General features: G+C 41.9%; 2 protein-coding genes across 2 annotated transcripts; both read right to left on the bottom strand.

Moving 5' to 3' along the window:
- Positions 1-918: 918 nt before the first annotated feature.
- On the bottom strand, positions 919-7,938 carry LOC109769200 (origin of replication complex subunit 3). The gene is made up of 18 exons (XM_045230914.2): positions 7,796-7,938; positions 7,513-7,689; positions 7,211-7,438; positions 6,927-7,101; positions 6,663-6,832; positions 6,428-6,558; positions 5,368-5,641; positions 5,191-5,265; positions 4,970-5,046; positions 4,807-4,897; positions 4,295-4,488; positions 3,620-3,689; positions 3,135-3,214; positions 2,715-2,792; positions 2,188-2,263; positions 1,716-1,843; positions 1,329-1,487; positions 919-1,221 (listed from the first exon to the last, which is right to left on the bottom strand). The coding sequence occupies exons 2-18, from the start codon at positions 7,561-7,563 to the stop codon at positions 1,116-1,118; spliced, it is 2,163 nt and encodes a 720-aa protein (XP_045086849.1). The 5' UTR covers positions 7,564-7,689; positions 7,796-7,938; the 3' UTR covers positions 919-1,115.
- Positions 7,939-8,992: 1,054 nt separating this feature from the next.
- On the bottom strand, positions 8,993-12,884 carry LOC109769201 (protein MICROTUBULE BINDING PROTEIN 2C). The gene is made up of 5 exons (XM_020327950.4): positions 12,603-12,884; positions 12,393-12,461; positions 11,675-12,034; positions 9,950-10,165; positions 8,993-9,509 (listed from the first exon to the last, which is right to left on the bottom strand). Exons 1-5 carry the CDS (start codon positions 12,732-12,734, stop codon positions 9,357-9,359), a joined length of 930 nt encoding a protein of 309 aa, XP_020183539.1. The 5' UTR covers positions 12,735-12,884; the 3' UTR covers positions 8,993-9,356.
- Positions 12,885-17,789: the final 4,905 nt, after the last annotated feature.

Genomic DNA, 17,789 nt, shown 5'->3' with positions numbered 1-17,789 from the left:
CCCCGTTCCGGTGGCGTGTCTAGCATCGTCGATGGACATGTGGATGTGTGTATCCGATGGATTTGTCTTTGTTGGATTTGCTCGGATCTGGTCGTTCATCTACGTTCATGTCTTCAGGTTGGATCCCTTTAATCTACGCTACTCTTCACTGGCAACGGTTGTTGTTCTGATGCACTGGTCATATGGGGTCTTAGCATGATGACTTTCTGACTGTTTACTGCAACGAGTTTTGCCCGGCTCCAACAAGGACCGATGACGGCAGCGCACCTTCGGCTTGCTTCAATGCTTATAGTCGTCGCTAGGTGGGCGACGGATCTGAATGTAATTTTTATTATTTCTGGTGTTCATTGTACTGTCATGATTGAAAATAAATAGATCAGAAAAATTTCTGGAAAAAAGAGAGAGAACGCAACTTCTCATCATCACATTTGGCATACCTGTGCAACGAGGGTCCTCTTCCCTACTCCACGTCCACCGATGATCGGCAAAACTGCCGCAGGGCCAGGCATGTAAGGATGTTGCAGCAAGAAGCTGGTGACCTGCTGCTTCTCGACATGCCGACCAAACACGAAGGGGCCGACATGAAGATAGGCGTCATAAGGGGGCGCTCGGCTCACATCCACCCAGGAGTATGACAAACTCCTATCGAGACCCATGCTTCAAAAAAAAACTCCTATCGAGACCCAGGCCAGTAACACTCCGTCCCAAGTGAATTTTCAGCAAAAGGGCGCCGAGATAGTCAGTCACTAGGTCACGCAAGAGATGCGAGGAGCTCCAAGACATGATTTTCTGGAAATTTACTAGCGTGGGTGTGAGCATCTTTATTTTGGTTGCCAGCATAATTAAAATCAACACCAGCCATATCAAAATTATACTACTACGAGATAAAATGTTGTGTGGCAACTCGGAGCTCTCCAGTTTCATAATCAAATGATGCAAATACTCAAATAAACTGGTACCTGCAGAAGCACTCAAAGGCTCCATTGGCTTAATGCATCTCTACAGTATACAACCAAACAGAGCTCTACATGTTACAGGCTACAGGAGAGACATTTTCTTAGGCTTTCAGTGCACTGCTCGATTCTAGCATAAATTCTTCACAAAAAATGAAGGTCTCAAGGACCGAATGCAATTCTCTGCACCAGATCTGGCCTTCTCTTGCTTGGCATCCGAAGAAGTCCCGTAATTTGGAGCTCGGTGACAGCCCTGCAGAACCGTGCTCTAGAAAAATACGTGTCAAGGATTACTGAAATATGAGCAGACAATTATGTACTCAATTTGTCAGACTTTGGTGAAGGAAGCACAAAAAAAACTATGGTCAAGGATACTGGATCATGGCTCCACTCTGTTGAGGCGTTGCTTTTGATTTCTTTTTTGAGGGAGAACCAACCAATTTGCTTTTCCCCTTTGAATTGATAATTCCATCAAACGACAGGTACCAGTCATGGAGGTTAATTACGTCACCATATTCTTGGGCTAGGTTGCACCTGCAAAGTAAAATGGTTTCGCATAAGGTATAAAATGTTGGCCAAGGCTTTGCTTGTCGACGATATGGCAAATGTTTGAGCCTAGGCCTAGCCTATCAATCATGGATAAATTTACTCCATGGACTTACATTATTAATATGGCATATTATGGTAGTGCCATTCAGATTCCAAGCGTAACAGATACTTAAATATCAGTAAGAATATTCATATCTTAATGCATGGACTTACATAACTGATGTATCATGCAAGGATGCTGACACAGCAATTCCATTTCTGCTGCAGCAAGAGCAATTAAGACTGCTCTGTGACTTCAGGAGATCAAGCTGAACCATTCTTCTTGGGTTTCCAATTAGTGCCTAGATATGATATGAGATGAAATGGAAATCAGAATTGCTATTAATATATGGGTTACTCTTACCATTCTAAATTAATTGAAGTTCTAGCTTTGTCCTAAGTCAAACTTCTCTATATTTGACCAAGTCTAGAAAAATGTGTTAATATCTACAACATCACATATATATAATATGAAAATATTTTTTATGATAAATCTAGTGAAACTAATTTGGTGTTGCAGTTGTTGATGTATTTTTCATTTTTTTTCTATGGTCTTGGTTAAATTAAAAGAAGTTTGACTTAAGAACTAATTTGGAACAGATGGAGTACACAGTAATAACAATTCTTATATGAAGGGAAAACTTACAGATTGGAGAACACCAACATTCTTGAAGCAAATGATTTCGTGAAAAGGTAAACACTCGACAGGCACCAAAAAATTTCTGTTGAATATCTAGACATTAGATGCTGAAACTTCAAATGACTTAATATTATAAACTGAACAGAGTTAATAGGATAAGTGACTTCTCGGTTCACAGCATAAACTTGACAATCAGTCATGTCAAGATGTTAATTACTAAATCTCATTGTATATCATACCTATTCCTAGAGGGTCTTATGGTATATCATTGTACATCTAGGCTTCATCTGGTATTGTGGTGGATTATGATAAACTGGTGATCACATTTGGCCTACCTTCGTATATTTGGGTGTTTAGCTAGACGCTTCTCTTAATAAGGATGGAAACAAATATATTACTGTGTTTCAAACTGAGACGAAATGTTAGAGAACAAACACTGGATAACAAAATTCATCTGATATTAAGCTAATTTACCAAACACAAAATGCAAGATCAAAATGGTGCTGAGCTAATATATCATACCATAACTTTACCTCGTAATATCATCCAATAGCATGGTAGCTTTATCGTTTAATGGCACTGTTCCAATTGCAGTACTATTTGTTGATCTCCTGATACAACATGAAGTGATGGTCAGCCAGTTTCAGCTAAGCAAAATTTATTATATTGTATTGGAGTTTCATGGATAAGATATTCAGTCACGTCTTGCCAGTTGTCACTATAGCATTGTATGTAAAGTAAATACTACATTAGTCTGACTGGTAGCAGGTGCATCGAATGAAACACCACTGCTAATTATTATTCGGCATTAGCATCATGATCATGATTCAGTATCACAAGTCTTACATAACCATTAGTTATAAATAACAATAACTGCATGGTTATTTTGGCATTCTTAATATTTGTTTTATCAATAGAATTGCACATGAGAGATGATAAAAGGAGGTACAAACCTAGGCCACTTATCCTTTGTGATTGTCACACAATCTTCACTGGTTGTGGTTGACTGAAGCTCTTTGACCTTGGCCTTAATCTAGAAAAGAATGAGCATATTCATAACTAGTGCCTCAGTGCAGCCAATACAAATATTGCAATTATTGTCTTTGGGTTTTCTGCTCCAATGTAAAGTGAAATTGCCGAATTTCCAGTCCATTTTGTAAAAAGATAAGTTCAGCAATCACAAGTATTCAGAAGCTACTTTAACCCAAAAAACTTCAAACAGAGAACCAAAATAATATGTCCCATTTTCAGAGTATCTATCCAGATTCCATACAAACAACCAAGTACGAAAACTGGTGATGAGAAACTGGATCCACCATTTAGCAAGTGAATAAACTTGACCAAAATGACTTAATGAGAAATAATATAATTTCTCGTTACATGACTCGTACTTCTTTCACCAAAGTGTTCATCATTACAAAATCAGCAGTGAGAATACCTCATTCATTCCTTCTAAGTGGATGCTCCAAACTTCAAGAACACGAAATAATGTTTCCATAGGCATGTATCTGATCCAACATAACGGATTCGTCAGAATCTAAAAGACGAAATTAAATAAAAGTTTCAAAAAAAGGGTATTGCCTTCAGACAAATGAAAAAATCAGCCCTAGTATGTAACTGCTGCAAAAAGAAAACTTGTCTTTCATGGTAATTGTCAGTTGGCCATATTACTTCCAATACAATAATCATGGCCTAGTGACTCCATTAAAGAATCTGGAGCTCTCATAAATTATAAATTAAAGATATAAAAAGGTATGAGGAGAGTGATTGGGGAAATACTATACACGGTCAAACACCGCAGGGCCACAGGTTTTATATTAGCTCAACAGTGCAATGATAGAAATTACAATCAGTTAGGATCTACATGTGATATACTCCCTCCGTTTCTAAATATAAGCCTTTTTAGATATTTTAACACGGACTACATACAGATGTATATAGACATATTTTAGAGTGTAGATTCCCTCATTTTGCTCCATATGTAGTCCAGGAATCCCTAAAAAGGCTTAGGAACGGAGGGAGTACAAGATTAGATATGCACAAATATATATAACAATAATAAATCTGAGACTTTGTGCATCAAGAAACCTGAAAGCAAATTCGATCATCTTACCTTACTGTATCCAATGCCTGAGCTATACATCTTCTACCAGCACCTGATTTTCCACTTGATAGATTCCCACTTGTCAGTTTAGACATAAGCAGTTCATTATTTGAATCATTCTGAGTATGCAGATCTAGATTGATTGCCTCGCAGAAAATATCTAAAAGTTGCACTTTGCCATGTCTCCCAGCTTCATACAAGCACTGGATAGTCATAATGTGGGAGACAAATATTCAGTATTATGGACCTAGCATATTCACAATTAATCAACTAAAGAAGCTTCTGTAATTTCAAAATTGTACGGATGTGTTTTATATCATATATATATATACCAATGAGTAAATTACACAGTTATACTTTTCATTAGCTTTTATTTAAGTATCCTTCACATGAAGGTAGACATGTGAGCATGCAATATCTTAACTGTTTACCACAACGCTCATTTATGTATAATGATGGAGAGCTGTTGTTTTCTCAAGGGGGGGGGGGGGGGGGGGGGGGGGTAGTAGCCATGAGCCTACCAAGAGAACAGAACTCCAATCCTTTTGCAGCTTCATCAGCTCAGACAACCCTTCTACCAAATTGTTGCCAGGCTTGATTGAGTTATTTTCCCTGCAATACACAGTTTCAGACCTATAGAATGGGAGATATTATTGTAACCAGATCTTATAGATGATCTTATACCTAGTACATGAGGGTAAACCAAAAGCTTGTTTCTGAATTGCTACAGGCAGTGCACCAAATTTATCACGCCAAAAGTTCTGTAGGGTAGTAAATCAGAAGCAACTCAAACAGAGATATATGTACTAAAATATAAGGGAAACTGAAGTGTAGGTTCTAGCTGGTAGTAGTAACAAAAAAATAGCAAACATGGTACTATGATGGAAATAGGAAATAGCAGCAACCTCAGAATCCTCTTCAAGCATTCCCATGCACAAGAAACTCAAAGGTTCGACGGAGAAGTGTTTACTGCATGCAAGCTATGTCAATTTTGATTAGTCTTTCCATAACAGATGGAGAAAATATATTCAATAGAATTTCTAACATGAATATAGCTTAAGTGCTCAATATGAAAAACTAACCTTGAGAGCACTAATGAATGATGTTATTGTCCCATCGTGTCTGAAAAAGTAATTTCTGAGGAAGACTGCAACTTCGTGACTGATGCAGAAACCGGCGCATGGTTTAACAAGGATGGCCTCCACAAGGGCATTCATTCTATCAGAGGGAGACCCCAACGTGAGTTTACAGGGATCTAATCTTTGAAGAGCTTCCGATGAGAGCAGTTTCCTTGGTGCGTCAAGGGTAGTTGCTATCCCCATTACAAAGAAGATTGGAATCTTAATTACCCACTCACTACAATAAAGAGATAAGTATTAGGCTTTCAAAAATTCCATGTCGAACCAAATCCACAATGCAAGCTTCTTAATTGAAATTAATCACAAAAAGAAGAAAAACTACTCCCTCCATTCCATAATGTAGTGCACCCGCGCTTTTCGATATTTAAGTTTGACCATAAATTTAACCAACGTGGGTTAGATTTAATGATTTAATTTTTGCTCCCACCGCAGTCGCCCACGTTGGTTAAATTCATGGTCAAACTTAAATCTCGAAAAGCGCGGGTGCACTACATTATGGAATGGAGGGAGTATGTATTATGTTTCATTACTGGTAAATACATTTCTTCTAGAGAGGAGCTAAACAAGTGGCATGCTCATGCAACTACAAGATATGTTTCATTACTAGTAAATACATTTCTTCTAGAGAGGAGCTAAACAACTGGCATGGAGCATGCAACTACAAGAATATGTTTCATTACTGGTAAACACATTTCCTCTAGAGAGGAGCTAAACAAGTGGCATGGAGCATGCAACTACAAGAAAAGGACCAGAAGCTATTGAACAAATAAATCAATATGCTTCTTGCTATCATTGACATTGAAACTAATTAGTGTTAAGCTGTAAGGATTAAACAGTGGGCTAAGAGTTGAAACTAGTATTTATGTAGTCAGGATTTTGGCATATCTCATGGGTACCGAGATCAGAGTTTCTTCAAAGATTGCACTTACTTTTACCTGGGTTGGCGTATAAGTGCCTAAAAGATAAGAGCAAAGTGCCTGAAGCGACGAAACATAGAGTTTACCTCAGCGTCATCACAAGCTCTCCCAGGACATCACCGGAGCATTGCTCTAAATCATCAATTATGATAATGATAGGTTGATCATAATTGTCGCCTTTGCAGTACCAAGATGCGAGTGCAGATACATCCGCTACCTGTTGGAGAAAAGCAGCAACAGATTAAGTTAGAGAGCCAATACACTCGAGTCTGAATCAACAATGCAGATTTAAAAGATTTCAGCCAGAGTCATGTCACTCACATCTGGAACATCTGAAAGCAGCTGCCTCAACAAGCTCCTTAAGCAGCCACCAACTCCATTCTTTGATGATAATTCCGTTGCCGAGAGCTTGGCCAGGTGACATCCATTAGACTCCAGATGATCCATGAGATCCCGAAATGTCGTGACATCATCAACAAATTCTGCATTCTCTGCAAAAGTGAGAAATCCAATCCAATCAGATCAGCTGATTCCTCGCCAGTAGAAACCAATCAGTCAAACACCTGATGGCAGTGTTCTGCTTACTAGTGAGAACAAATGCCGTTGGTATCTTTCTGCAGATCACATCAGTTAAGAGAGGGCACGGCTGCTGGATTTCGGCGGGGCAGGGTCTCGTGATAGAGCGGATCGCGGAGAAGGATTCCTGGACCCACCGCAGCACCTGGTCGAACAGCTTGAGGTTGATGCCTCTGAGGACCTCCTGGAACCAAAACGAAGCAATACCAAGATGAGACATAGCACGCATTAAAGTATGCACATGATGAGGGACGGGGCTGGTCGATCGAATTATGGGGTGAAGAGAGGCAGACATTGATGGTGGACTGGATCTTGGACCAGGTGCAGTGGAAGGCCTCCAGGCGGAGCTGCTCGTACAGCTCCATGTCCCCCTCATCGTCGTCGTCCCGGGGTCTCTTTGCAGATTTGGGGTTGGGAGACGACGGCTGGGAGACCTCGATTCGCCGCCGGGCCCGGGAAGTTGCCGGGGAGGAAACGGACGCGGCCGCACCAGCGGACGCCTTGTGAAGGACAAAGAACGGCTGCAAGAAGACTGACATGAGAGGGGGGTAAATGCAGATCACGCGCAGGCTGCAACATCTGAGCAGAAACATGCCTGGATATTGTTGGCGGCTGTGAGCGGAGCTTCGCGAGACGGTGTGCCCATGGCTCCGGCGGTCAGAGAGGGGAGGCGGCGGCGAGGGGCACGGCAGCTGCTAATCGAGCCGGCGGTTGCTCACCCACGCGAGGCAGCGGGCCAATTGATAATGCTCTGCCCCGGCTAAATCTTTCTCTGCAATTGATTACCCCATCTTAGCCTTGCCACTGCCAGTTGATAAAATGCCACACACTCCAGGATTCACTTGCTGTTTGATAGCACGGGAGAGAGGGGGGCTCACCTGAGAGGACCCGTTGTCGTCTCGGCGGACGGCGGCGCGGGGGCGGGACGGGCCGCGCGAGGTCGCGCGGTGGAGGACCTTCGTGGGTGGGGAGGGGGCGGAGGAGTCAGGGAAGGCGTGCGTGGGTCGTTCCGGACGGGGAGAGAAGAGAAGGGACCGGCGTGATCTGACGGTCAGGGCGTCCCGAGGGGTCGGGTCGTGTGGCTGGAAATTGCTTGTTGGGACCGTGCCTTAGGGTAGACCGGTGCGATGCCTGGCTTGGCGGGAATTTGCGCGCCAGAATTGAGCGGGCCCCTGAGTCCCAAAGGGCCGTTTGTGCCCGTGATATTCAGCCCACCTGATTGGCAGGCTTAGCTTGGAAAAAGGCCTTCTCTCTCTACAAAAAAGTTAATACGGTACGCATTTTGCGTGCTCTTAAAAAAAATTGGAAAGAGGCCTCAAATCAGCCCCTTTTTTTAACCGCAAACCGTAGGTAGAACAATTGTTCTACCGTATTTTCTCACTAATAAGGCAAATATAATACAATTATTTTATAACAAGAAAAAGAACAGAAATGAAAAAACTGTTCTAGTGAAATAAAAAACTCAAAACTTGCAAGGTTTAACGGGCATTTTATGTTTAATCTTCAAAACTAAAGTTGAATTGGCATTTGAACGGGTTTAATGAGCCAAGTTGTCAAATAATGTTCTCTCTAAACTTTGGCTGTGTTCTTTTTTACAATAATCTCCTCCTTTATTCAATCACAATTGCATCATTTACAAGGAAGGGTATCATCGCCTCCGTAGGCTAATCCATCCAGATACTAGGAGGAGGTATCTTTACAGTTGTACTCGCTAAACTTTTGCTGTGTTTGTTTAGCCTTCCTGGGCGACTTTTCATGAGCAAAACTACGTTTGTTTGGGCATTTGCGAGGATATAGCATTAAGAGCATGCTTTGGGAGTGGCATGAACCTGCTTTGGGTTGTACTTTACACTTACAGTGTTGATATGATCTAGCTGCAACTGTTCTAGTGAATTCGTTGCAAGTGGTTTTGCTGTGTTCATAAGTTCCTCCGAAAAGGAAATTATTGTTGTCAGTATAATGCACTTACTTGCTTTCAGTTCTTCAGATAACATTATGTGATTCCACATCACCGTGAATCGTGATTGCACAAATATGACAATTCAAAGGATAATGAAAAGAAGATGCATCAGCAGTTCAAAAATTCCAATATCATAAAACTTAGCAGCAATATGTGCCTGGACATTCAACCAAGTCTATAAACACTAAAGTCACACTAGATAGCAGCACTGCCCGGTGCTCGTCATCAAAACAACAGCCAAAGTTTTCCTTCTAATACAATCAACAACGGAGAGCACAGAACCAGGTAAATGTGATTCAAAAACTAAAACAACTGTCCAGTTTCAAGTGCTCGATCGGTTACAGTCACACCGGTCACACACATGAACCAGCTCAAGCCCACAATTATAATTACATCAGTGACTTAAAATTATCGTACATACACTACAATTGGCACCCCCGTGCATCATCGTACATACACTACAACTGGCACCTCGTGCATTATTGTACAACAAGGACCTGCAGCCTTGACCGCGCCTCCGCAACTGAACTCAACTGTTCTTCGTTAGGGTTTGCTCTTGCAGCAGCAAGAGCTTCAGCATATGTAACTCTTTCCTGCTCTATCTTGTCCACTTCAATCTTGTCAATTTCACTCTGAAAGAGCAACGTTTGATGGTTAGTTAAAGAGGGTAAATATGCAGGCATGACATCTTCTCAATTTTACTTTTGTTGAAGTTTCCGTAGCAGCTTTTCATAGTGATCTTGCATGGCTGGGCACAGGTCGCACTATTAACATATCCTAGCAGTGTTACCCTGATTATGTTGATAGCCTAAATTGTTAGCGAATTCCATTGTAGAATCCGAATCTTAAACATTACATGATTTTCAAGCCAGAAATGATAAGCTAGAGTACCATACATTTTACACAGTTGACAAAAAAGGAATATTCTGGAATATTACATTGCAATTAGATCTTTTGCAGAGAATTAGTAGTACAGATAACAGCGTCATCATTGATCAGACCTGTAAAACTTGTAGGGATTCAAGAAGGTTTACGACAAAAGGTAAAGGCACAGCAATCAAGGATTACTCACCACTGATTGAAGTGCCTCTAGATCATAAGATGGTATGCTACCATCGTGACAATCATCTGAAACATTCTCTGAGATTTTCTCGAATAATGTCACGAATGAACTTATCTCAAACTCCATATTGGAGACATCCCCTTGAAGATCTTCCACCTTCTTATTTGAGGTCTTTACCTCCCATTCCAATTTTTCTAAAGATGCTTGCTTGTCTGCAAGCATAATCTACAGAAGAAATTTCAGAAGAAAAAAACATCAAATAAATGCCCTAGTATGGGCAGTTGATTTGACTATAAACCAAACATTTAATATAAGAAACGAAGGGAACAGAACACCCACTCTGTTAAACTTTACCGAAATTGAGCTATGCTGTTATCATCTGGTAAGGGAAATGCATATGAAATAAACATGTTTTATTCAACTACATTGCAAGAGGTGGAATTGCGTAAATGCACAGATCAATTCTGTGAACGAGAACAGGGCCACAGTTCAGTTTGCACCATGGCCAAAATGAGGATTTAAACTTTGGACCTCATAGCCTAGTAGTGGGGAAAAAAACTAGGCTACAGAGATTTGAAATTCACTAATAAAGCCTGGTACAATGATTAAATGCATTGCAATCCAGATTATAACTGGAAAGTGGAAACTGCTGCATATGGCATGTCTGCTATTCGTACCTTCGTTTCTTCAGTTTAAAATAAACTTGGCATATTGTGAACTAAATGGTGGTGAGCATAAGCATATCATTCCCTAATTTTATGTTGTAATTGCAAGAAATGTTTGATGAAGCTTCTAGGAATTGGCCACATGCTCTTTTCCAAGAAATTACCATTTTGGCTGCTTGGAACATATGGAAGATTAGAAGCAGATGCTACTTTGACAGGATACCTGCCTCCTTGGTGGACTGGCTGAGACTACTCCAATCTCACCTCAATATTTTGAAACTGAGGGTGCAGCCTAATATAGCTGAATTCTTGACTAGCTTACTGATAGTCATTTAGTGTCACTTTTCTTTCTTCTTATGGCCATTGTATAATTCTGGATTTTGTTTCATGACTCTGTAAATATTCTTTATCTTCTCTACTACTTAAAAAGAACGTAAGGTTCCCATTTCACCTCTCCTTCGGCCAACCTTCCTTACATATGCCCCCCTCTTTTCTTCTCTTCTTTGATTTTTTTCTCTCTTCTATGATTTCTCTCCCATCAATTTTCCGAAAAATATAATCGATTGTCCCATGTTTTGTACTTTTATTAACTTACCAAAATAAAAACATATTTTCATTGGCAAGTCAATAAATTCTTACCAAATAAGTGGTTACCAATAAGATGGCAGGTAAATATTGGCGATTGCATACAAAAATTTGCTAAGATTTTAGCGCATCAATGTAATAATAGACGTACAGTCACGGGATAATCTATTAGAATGTTTATATTCCTGTTGCAACGCACGGGCAATTATCTAGTTTAATTTAAATAGCAATAGGAGCCTCTCCTGCTGCTCTAATGGTTAAAAATTGTATTTTATGTGTTTGTTAGGATCATTGTGATTTGAACACCAAAAATATAAAACGTAGCAACTAGTGTGCCATTTGTAGAACAAAATTTAAAACGATAACGACAAATAAGCTTCAGAACAAGAGAGGAAACTCTGGCTCACTGAACCAGAATATAGCACAATTTCCACTAAAGAAATATATATAGCACAATGTAATTGCAGGCAGGCGGGCAATTCACCTTTGCATTTTGTAACTGAGAATTCGCATACTTGATCAAAGCTTCTTTCTCAGCAACTTGGCGTTTCAACCCATCAACTGTCGAATACACCGCATTCATCTCACTCACAGTACTCTCGGCAGACCTCAAAGCCTCCTCTTTTTCGACAAGTTGCTTTTGGAGCTCATCGACCTGCTCACGCAGCAAGCCAATCTCATCCTTGTCTTTGGGTTTATTTTCTGCTCCCGATTGAGTCATCGGGGCAACCGACCCGTTCTCTCCATTTGAATCAGGTGTGCTTTTATTTCCTGTGTCTCCAGGATCCCTCCGCTTTTTTGCCGACACGGTTTGTGGTGTCTTTGCGCTTTTCAAATCACCACCCTATAAGAAAAAAATCATGCATCCCACGTTCACCGTTACAAAAGCTCATGACAGTAACAAAACAGATTTATCAACGCCATGCCATCTCAACAAGGCTACAAAAACTTAACAAAAACCGACAAACTTGCGAGATCTACCCCTGTGAACCATGCAATGACAATGAAATTCCCTAATCTGAACTTTCTTGCACATCCTATCTACCGAACCACGACATCTGAACCACTCCCGGGGTCACAGTTCAGAAAAGTACACAGGGAAACCGAAACATCAGCAACTGTCACTATAGCTTTTTTGTTAATGCAAAAAAATCCCCACATCCAAGGAGCAAAGCGCCAAAGCGAAGAAAGAAGCGTGTCACCTTCTTGGCCGGCGCCGGCGTGTACACCAGCGAGGCGCGCCGCGAGTAGGACGGGTTCGTCCTCCGATCCTGCATCCAGAGACAAAGCAACCGCGATAGTTAGAACAACCCGAATCTACAAGCTCCGCGAGAAGGAGCATGAAATCCCTCCAACCCCGGCGAGATCTGCGCCGCGGCTCGCCTCGCCCACGCGCGCACGCACGCGCTCACCATGAGGGACTCGACGAGCGGCACCATGTCGACCAGGTCCTTGAAGAGGACCCGATCCACGTTCCCGCGGACCTCGCCTGGGCCGGCGGCGCCGGCGCCGGCCTCCGCCGGCCGGAGGGACCGGTCGAGCATTGCTTTTGTCTCTTTTCAAACCGAATCGGGAGGGCGACGAGTGGGAGTGGGGCGGAATGGAATCGGGTTGGGATGGGAATGGGAAACGGCTGGGAATAGACGAGAGGGTCGGGTCGGGCGGGTGGTTGGGTCGGGGTTTAAGGCCGCGCGGCTTCTCCTGGTCGCTGGGTTCGGTCGGGGTGTTGATTCCGACCGGGACGCTTTTACGAGGCTTCTTGGTGCGGTGCGGATGGAGTCCTGGCTGGAAAATGCCTGCTTTGGGAAAGGGAACGAGGGGGCCAAAGAGGCGCCACGCTTTGGCTATGATTCTGTTTTGTGGTTCATGCAAGTGGAAACCAGATGGAATTGATCGATGGAATTGCTTCTTCTTCCAAAGGGATCTTGTCTTTTTTTGTTTTTAATAATGTACTCCCTCCGTTCACAAATATAAGATGTTCTGGATATTTTAAAATGAACTAACTACGGATTGAAATGTGAGAATGAACACACTAAAATGTGTCTATGTATATTTGATTTCGAAAAAAATAGAACATCTAAATGTGTAGGGACTACTATTCCGTGCTACTCACTCCATCCTTATTTATAAGCCTAGAAAACCACACACATTTCGGTAGAAAAAACTGACCATGGATTTGTTCAATAAAATATTAGTTTTATGTCGTAAAATGCATATCATAACGTTCAATTTCAAGAAAAGATTTCAATGGTGTATTTTCTATTGCATATAATGTATATTTTATAGACTAAATTAATGGTCAAGGTTTTTTATTAAAATATGCTTGAGGCTTATAAATCAGGATAAATGAAGTAGTGGAAATGAAAGGAGACAATCTTAATATAAAGAGTCAATCTCGGCTACCTGATCAAGGCGTGGGCCGAATATTAAATGTAGCTACCTGATCCATGGCAACAAATATGTGCACGAGTGCCTCCGTATACGCTCTCCACCAGATGCTCCACCAGGTTATGGGCCATTAGATTCAAAATCAAAGGACAAGATCCATCTGCAAGGGGAGCTGCTGGTCACCCGCAAAAAAAAAGGGGAGCTGCTGGTGTATTTGCAAAACAGACCTTCAAGTCTAGCTAAACAGATAAGATAGACCTCCCAAGCCCAGCTTGTCTATCGCCTTTCCTTTGTCCTGTCTTTGCCCTGTCCCATCTCCTGTGCCCTCCCCCCCCCCCCCCCCCCCCCCCCCCCCGCCCCACCTTGCCATGGGAGCTGAGCTAGGGTTTAAAAAAATTGTCCATCCCGTCTCTTTCCCTCTCCAGCAGAAAGTCAGGATCTCCGCCATAGAAGCTAAACCTGTGTGCGACGAACTGTATTGTGGCGCTGGCTCATGTTCTAGGTTTGGGAGTCGATGGTACAGAGTGACACAAGAGTTGACAGTCTGCTGTACTTCAAGGATCAAGGTGTGTCGTCTTCTTCCTTTACCCATGTGTTTTGGAATGAGTATTATCTGCACCGAACCGATGTATGATATATGCAACTAGAAGGGTAAAAATTGTATCTTCAGTTTCAGTTTCAACAGTAATAAGATTACAAATACACAAACGAGATGCTTTTGTTTTATTCCTTCAAAATTTATAACAATTTTTCATGTGCAGCACTATGCATGATTGTGAGTACTTGTATATGAAGAATCTATACTTGGGAGTTGTGAAACCATTACTAGTTGTTCATGCTCCTGATTTTATTTTGCTATGATCCTCATTGTAGCGATGCTCTAAAGGTAATATCCTTAATGTGTGTTGCTTGTTAGCATGTTAGTCAACCAAAATTAGTGTTTTGAAAACTCACCAGTTAACTCAAAAGGCAGGTACCCGCAAAAAAAACTCGAAAGGCATGCAAGGTAGAACCACATGTTACTGATTGGGAATGACATTAGCGTGATGTGAGTGTCGTCTATATGCATGAGCTGCAAGTATGATGGCAATTTTTATCCCCCGGTTACAGCACTTAGAATATAAGTAAACAAAGAGATTTTCAAGACTGCAATTGTTCCGTTTCTTAGGCAAATTCGGGAGCTTAGTGGGTTTTGTAAAATGAGAAGGCATAACAACAGATATCAAAGTGCTAAATTTACTCCTTGTACTCTTCCTGATTGTGTCTAGTTGTCCTAGGCTCTGGCTTTTCTAGCACCATGTATTCATCAAGAATGTAAACTTGTGAAACTAACAATCAAAGCCTTTTATTCTACTTTGTACTTAAGATGGACGGCTACTGAAAAAATTATGTGCATTCATACTATGAAACGCTTGTGATGCTGCAATGCAAGACAATTGATGTTATTGCATTGTACTCCCTACCAGCTAAAGATATCATGTCCAGAGAGCTGCAGCCCCATGCCGCTACAGAGATGCCTCATGATTTAGATCTGGGCGCTGGTGTTTCAAAGCCGGAAGCCAAAGAGGGAGAGGGAGAGGGAGAGAGATGATTCGCCCAAATTTTTGTTAACCCCAGATCAGCAGGGCGACCTAGAGCAGTGGTACATAACATTGGAAAAGGTAGGTAGATGAACTGGGCTTCGGGGGTCTATCTGATCTGTTTAGCTAGATTTGAATGTATGTTTTTGCGAATGTACCAGCATCTCCCCTTGCAGATGGATCTTGTCCCTTGATTTTGAATCTAATGGCCCATAGCATGGCGGAGCACCTGGTGCACGAGTTCCTCCATTTCACAGGATACACTCTTGAATCTGGTGCACGAGTGCCTCCGTTTCACAAGATACGCTCTCTGGTTGCATATGCCCTGCCCCTGCTTTGCAACACGTATTGTCACATGTGCCTAGAGCCCATGCCAGGGTTACCAACAGACCAGGGAAGGTTCTACCATTTGTCATTGTAATCTTATGCCCAACATTGAGTGCCTGCACGGATTTTGAGATTCCCAATATCGGTTAGCTCAACTTAAACTAATTCTATGAGGAATTTATGTGCACATTGAGTCCGCCCCTTTGGACATAGTTGACAGAGCTCCTCAAGTTCAATCCTCCTCGAGTTCGCCCAATATAAGGTTTCGATCCTCCTCGAGTTCGTCCGTTTGGACATAGTCGACATAACTCCAACGTAGATTCTTGATGTCTCCTTAGGGCAGTGAGGTTAGGGTTTCTCGTCGTGTGGCGAGAATTGGTGTCAGATGTTTTAGATCTATGCAAAAGTTCAATGGCGACGACTGGGGCTCCAATGCGCCGGTCCTTGGAGGCACGTGCAGGAAGACTTCTTGACTGTCATCGACAAGGTCAAACCTGCTCCGATAAAGAAGCAGCGATAGCGGTGCGTCAGCGGCTCATTATGGCGGCAGTAACGGTCGTTCGATAGCCTCGGAATCTCGATGTAATTTTTTTTGTTTGAGATGCTTTATACTTCCAATGAGCTTTTTATAATATATCTTGATCTTTTTCAACAAAGAAACACCAAGAGATAATTTCTTAGTTAAGTCAAGCAAATCTATTTCAACTTTTTATTGTTCTTAAGTTAGCGGATCTTTTTGTTTTTTAGACACAATACAATTGAAGTAGCTCACATACACGAGCATACATTCACATTTATGAAAACACACACGATACCTTACCCTATGAGCATCTCTGAGAGACTGAACCGGCATAGCATCTTAAGATTTACGAAGGCACCACACTAGTTTATCCTTTCAAGTCAACAGTCATCTTACATGACTACACATAATAGAAGTTCGGACCACCTATATATGGGTGAAACCCACGTTTCCCATTAGAGCGGATATAACCGGAATTGTCTAATCCGGGTCCCTATACTCTCATGGACGCGCCCGAGAACAGCGCCGGGCATGCCCTCATTTGGCCCTCTCCGCAACCACACTTTCCGAATCTCAATACCCAAATCCATGCAAATCCGTGCACGACGATCATACAACGCAAATTCATCATATATTCCATGATACAAAGATAGTGTAGCCCAAATAAATTCAGTACATGTCAAAATAAAATTCAATAGTTAATATATAGATAAACGATACACGAATTAATAAATTCTTCACTCCTCGCGGTAATTGATCCTCTTTTTCATCGAAGCAACCACTTCTTCCCTTCATCATCCAAGGGGTTGATGTCCTGCAACATGATCCTCGACTCCTACGTCTCTCTCGCAAGGCGCAACCTCTCTTTCTCAAGGTCAAGACCACGCATTGTCACCGTTTGCTCAAGCTCCCATTTGGCAACCTTCTCTTGCCTCTACAATTCCACCTTGTCCTTCTCCAAGGCAAATCTCTCCCGATCGAACTCCATCTTCTCCCTTTGCACAACAATGAACATCTTGTACCTCTCCTTCCTCACCTCCTTTCCATAAAAAATTCCCATCCAAGTGGCGGATATTTTGCTTGCCGCACCTTCATGCGCCACCCTTCCCTTCTCCCACTTGTTTTCCATCACTTGTCGGTTTCTTTTTGGCATGATTGGTTGTAAGTCGGACGCACCATTTTCTTCTTCTCCTTCCTCATCCAACCCAATTAATTGAGCCAAGCTTGACCCGTCGTTTTTCTTCATCTTCTTTGGGCCATTTTCAATTTCCTTGAGGACAGTCCGTCACTTGGGTTTTTCATTCAAATTTTCAACCAACAATGACAAAAAGTGAATAGCTTCTTCTTCACTTGATGGTACAAAAGTCGCCGCCAAAGTTGCATATTTGAACTCCGATGCCACTTTGGTTCCAGCCTACAACTTGTTTGAGATAACCAATAAATTTGCTAACGGCCTCTTGGATGGATGGACATCTATGTTGAAGAGAGGATTGGGTGTGGCTTCACGTAGTGTTTTTACTCATGATAAAGTTTCCAAAAAAATCCCAATATATTCTCGCCTTTTTGCTCGGCTCCACAAATCAGACCCATGCTAGTTTTGCACCAACTTTCACATAACAAAACATCCTCAAATTATGTGAATGTCAGACCCCTAGGCTTCACACCTTTCGCAAGTTTTTCTTCTTTTTAGTGTGTGATGTTTTCTCAACTTCAAACATCTAGGAATTGGTATCCTCCATAGTAAATTTGTAAAGACTCTTGACCATGATTTATCATGTCATGCA

The sequence above is a fragment of the Aegilops tauschii genome, chromosome 7, assembly GCF_002575655.3.
Source record: "Aegilops tauschii subsp. strangulata cultivar AL8/78 chromosome 7, Aet v6.0, whole genome shotgun sequence".
NCBI lineage: Eukaryota > Viridiplantae > Streptophyta > Magnoliopsida > Poales > Poaceae > Aegilops > Aegilops tauschii.
Note: the sequence above shows the minus strand (reverse complement) of the source record. Positions and strands in the feature narration are given on the sequence as shown.

Excerpts from the sequence above, each read along its gene's own strand:
- LOC109769200 (XM_045230914.2), bottom strand. The coding sequence starts at position 7,563 with ATGGGCACACCGTCTCGCGAAGCTCCGCTCACAGCCGCCAACAATATC. Across the intron at positions 5,047-5,190 it reads TGCTTGAAGAGGATTCTGAG|AACTTTTGGCGTGATAAATT; the intron begins GTTGCTGCTATT and ends ACTACCCTACAG. Across the intron at positions 1,488-1,715 it reads TTGCATGATACATCAGTTAT|GTGCAACCTAGCCCAAGAAT; the intron begins GTAAGTCCATGC and ends TTTACTTTGCAG.
- LOC109769201 (XM_020327950.4), bottom strand. The coding sequence starts at position 12,734 with ATGCTCGACCGGTCCCTCCGGCCGGCGGAGGCCGGCGCCGGCGCCGCC. Across the intron at positions 12,035-12,392 it reads CGCCGGCGCCGGCCAAGAAG|GGTGGTGATTTGAAAAGCGC; the intron begins GTGACACGCTTC and ends TTTTTCTTATAG. Across the intron at positions 9,510-9,949 it reads TAGAGGCACTTCAATCAGTG|AGTGAAATTGACAAGATTGA; the intron begins GTGAGTAATCCT and ends TTGCTCTTTCAG.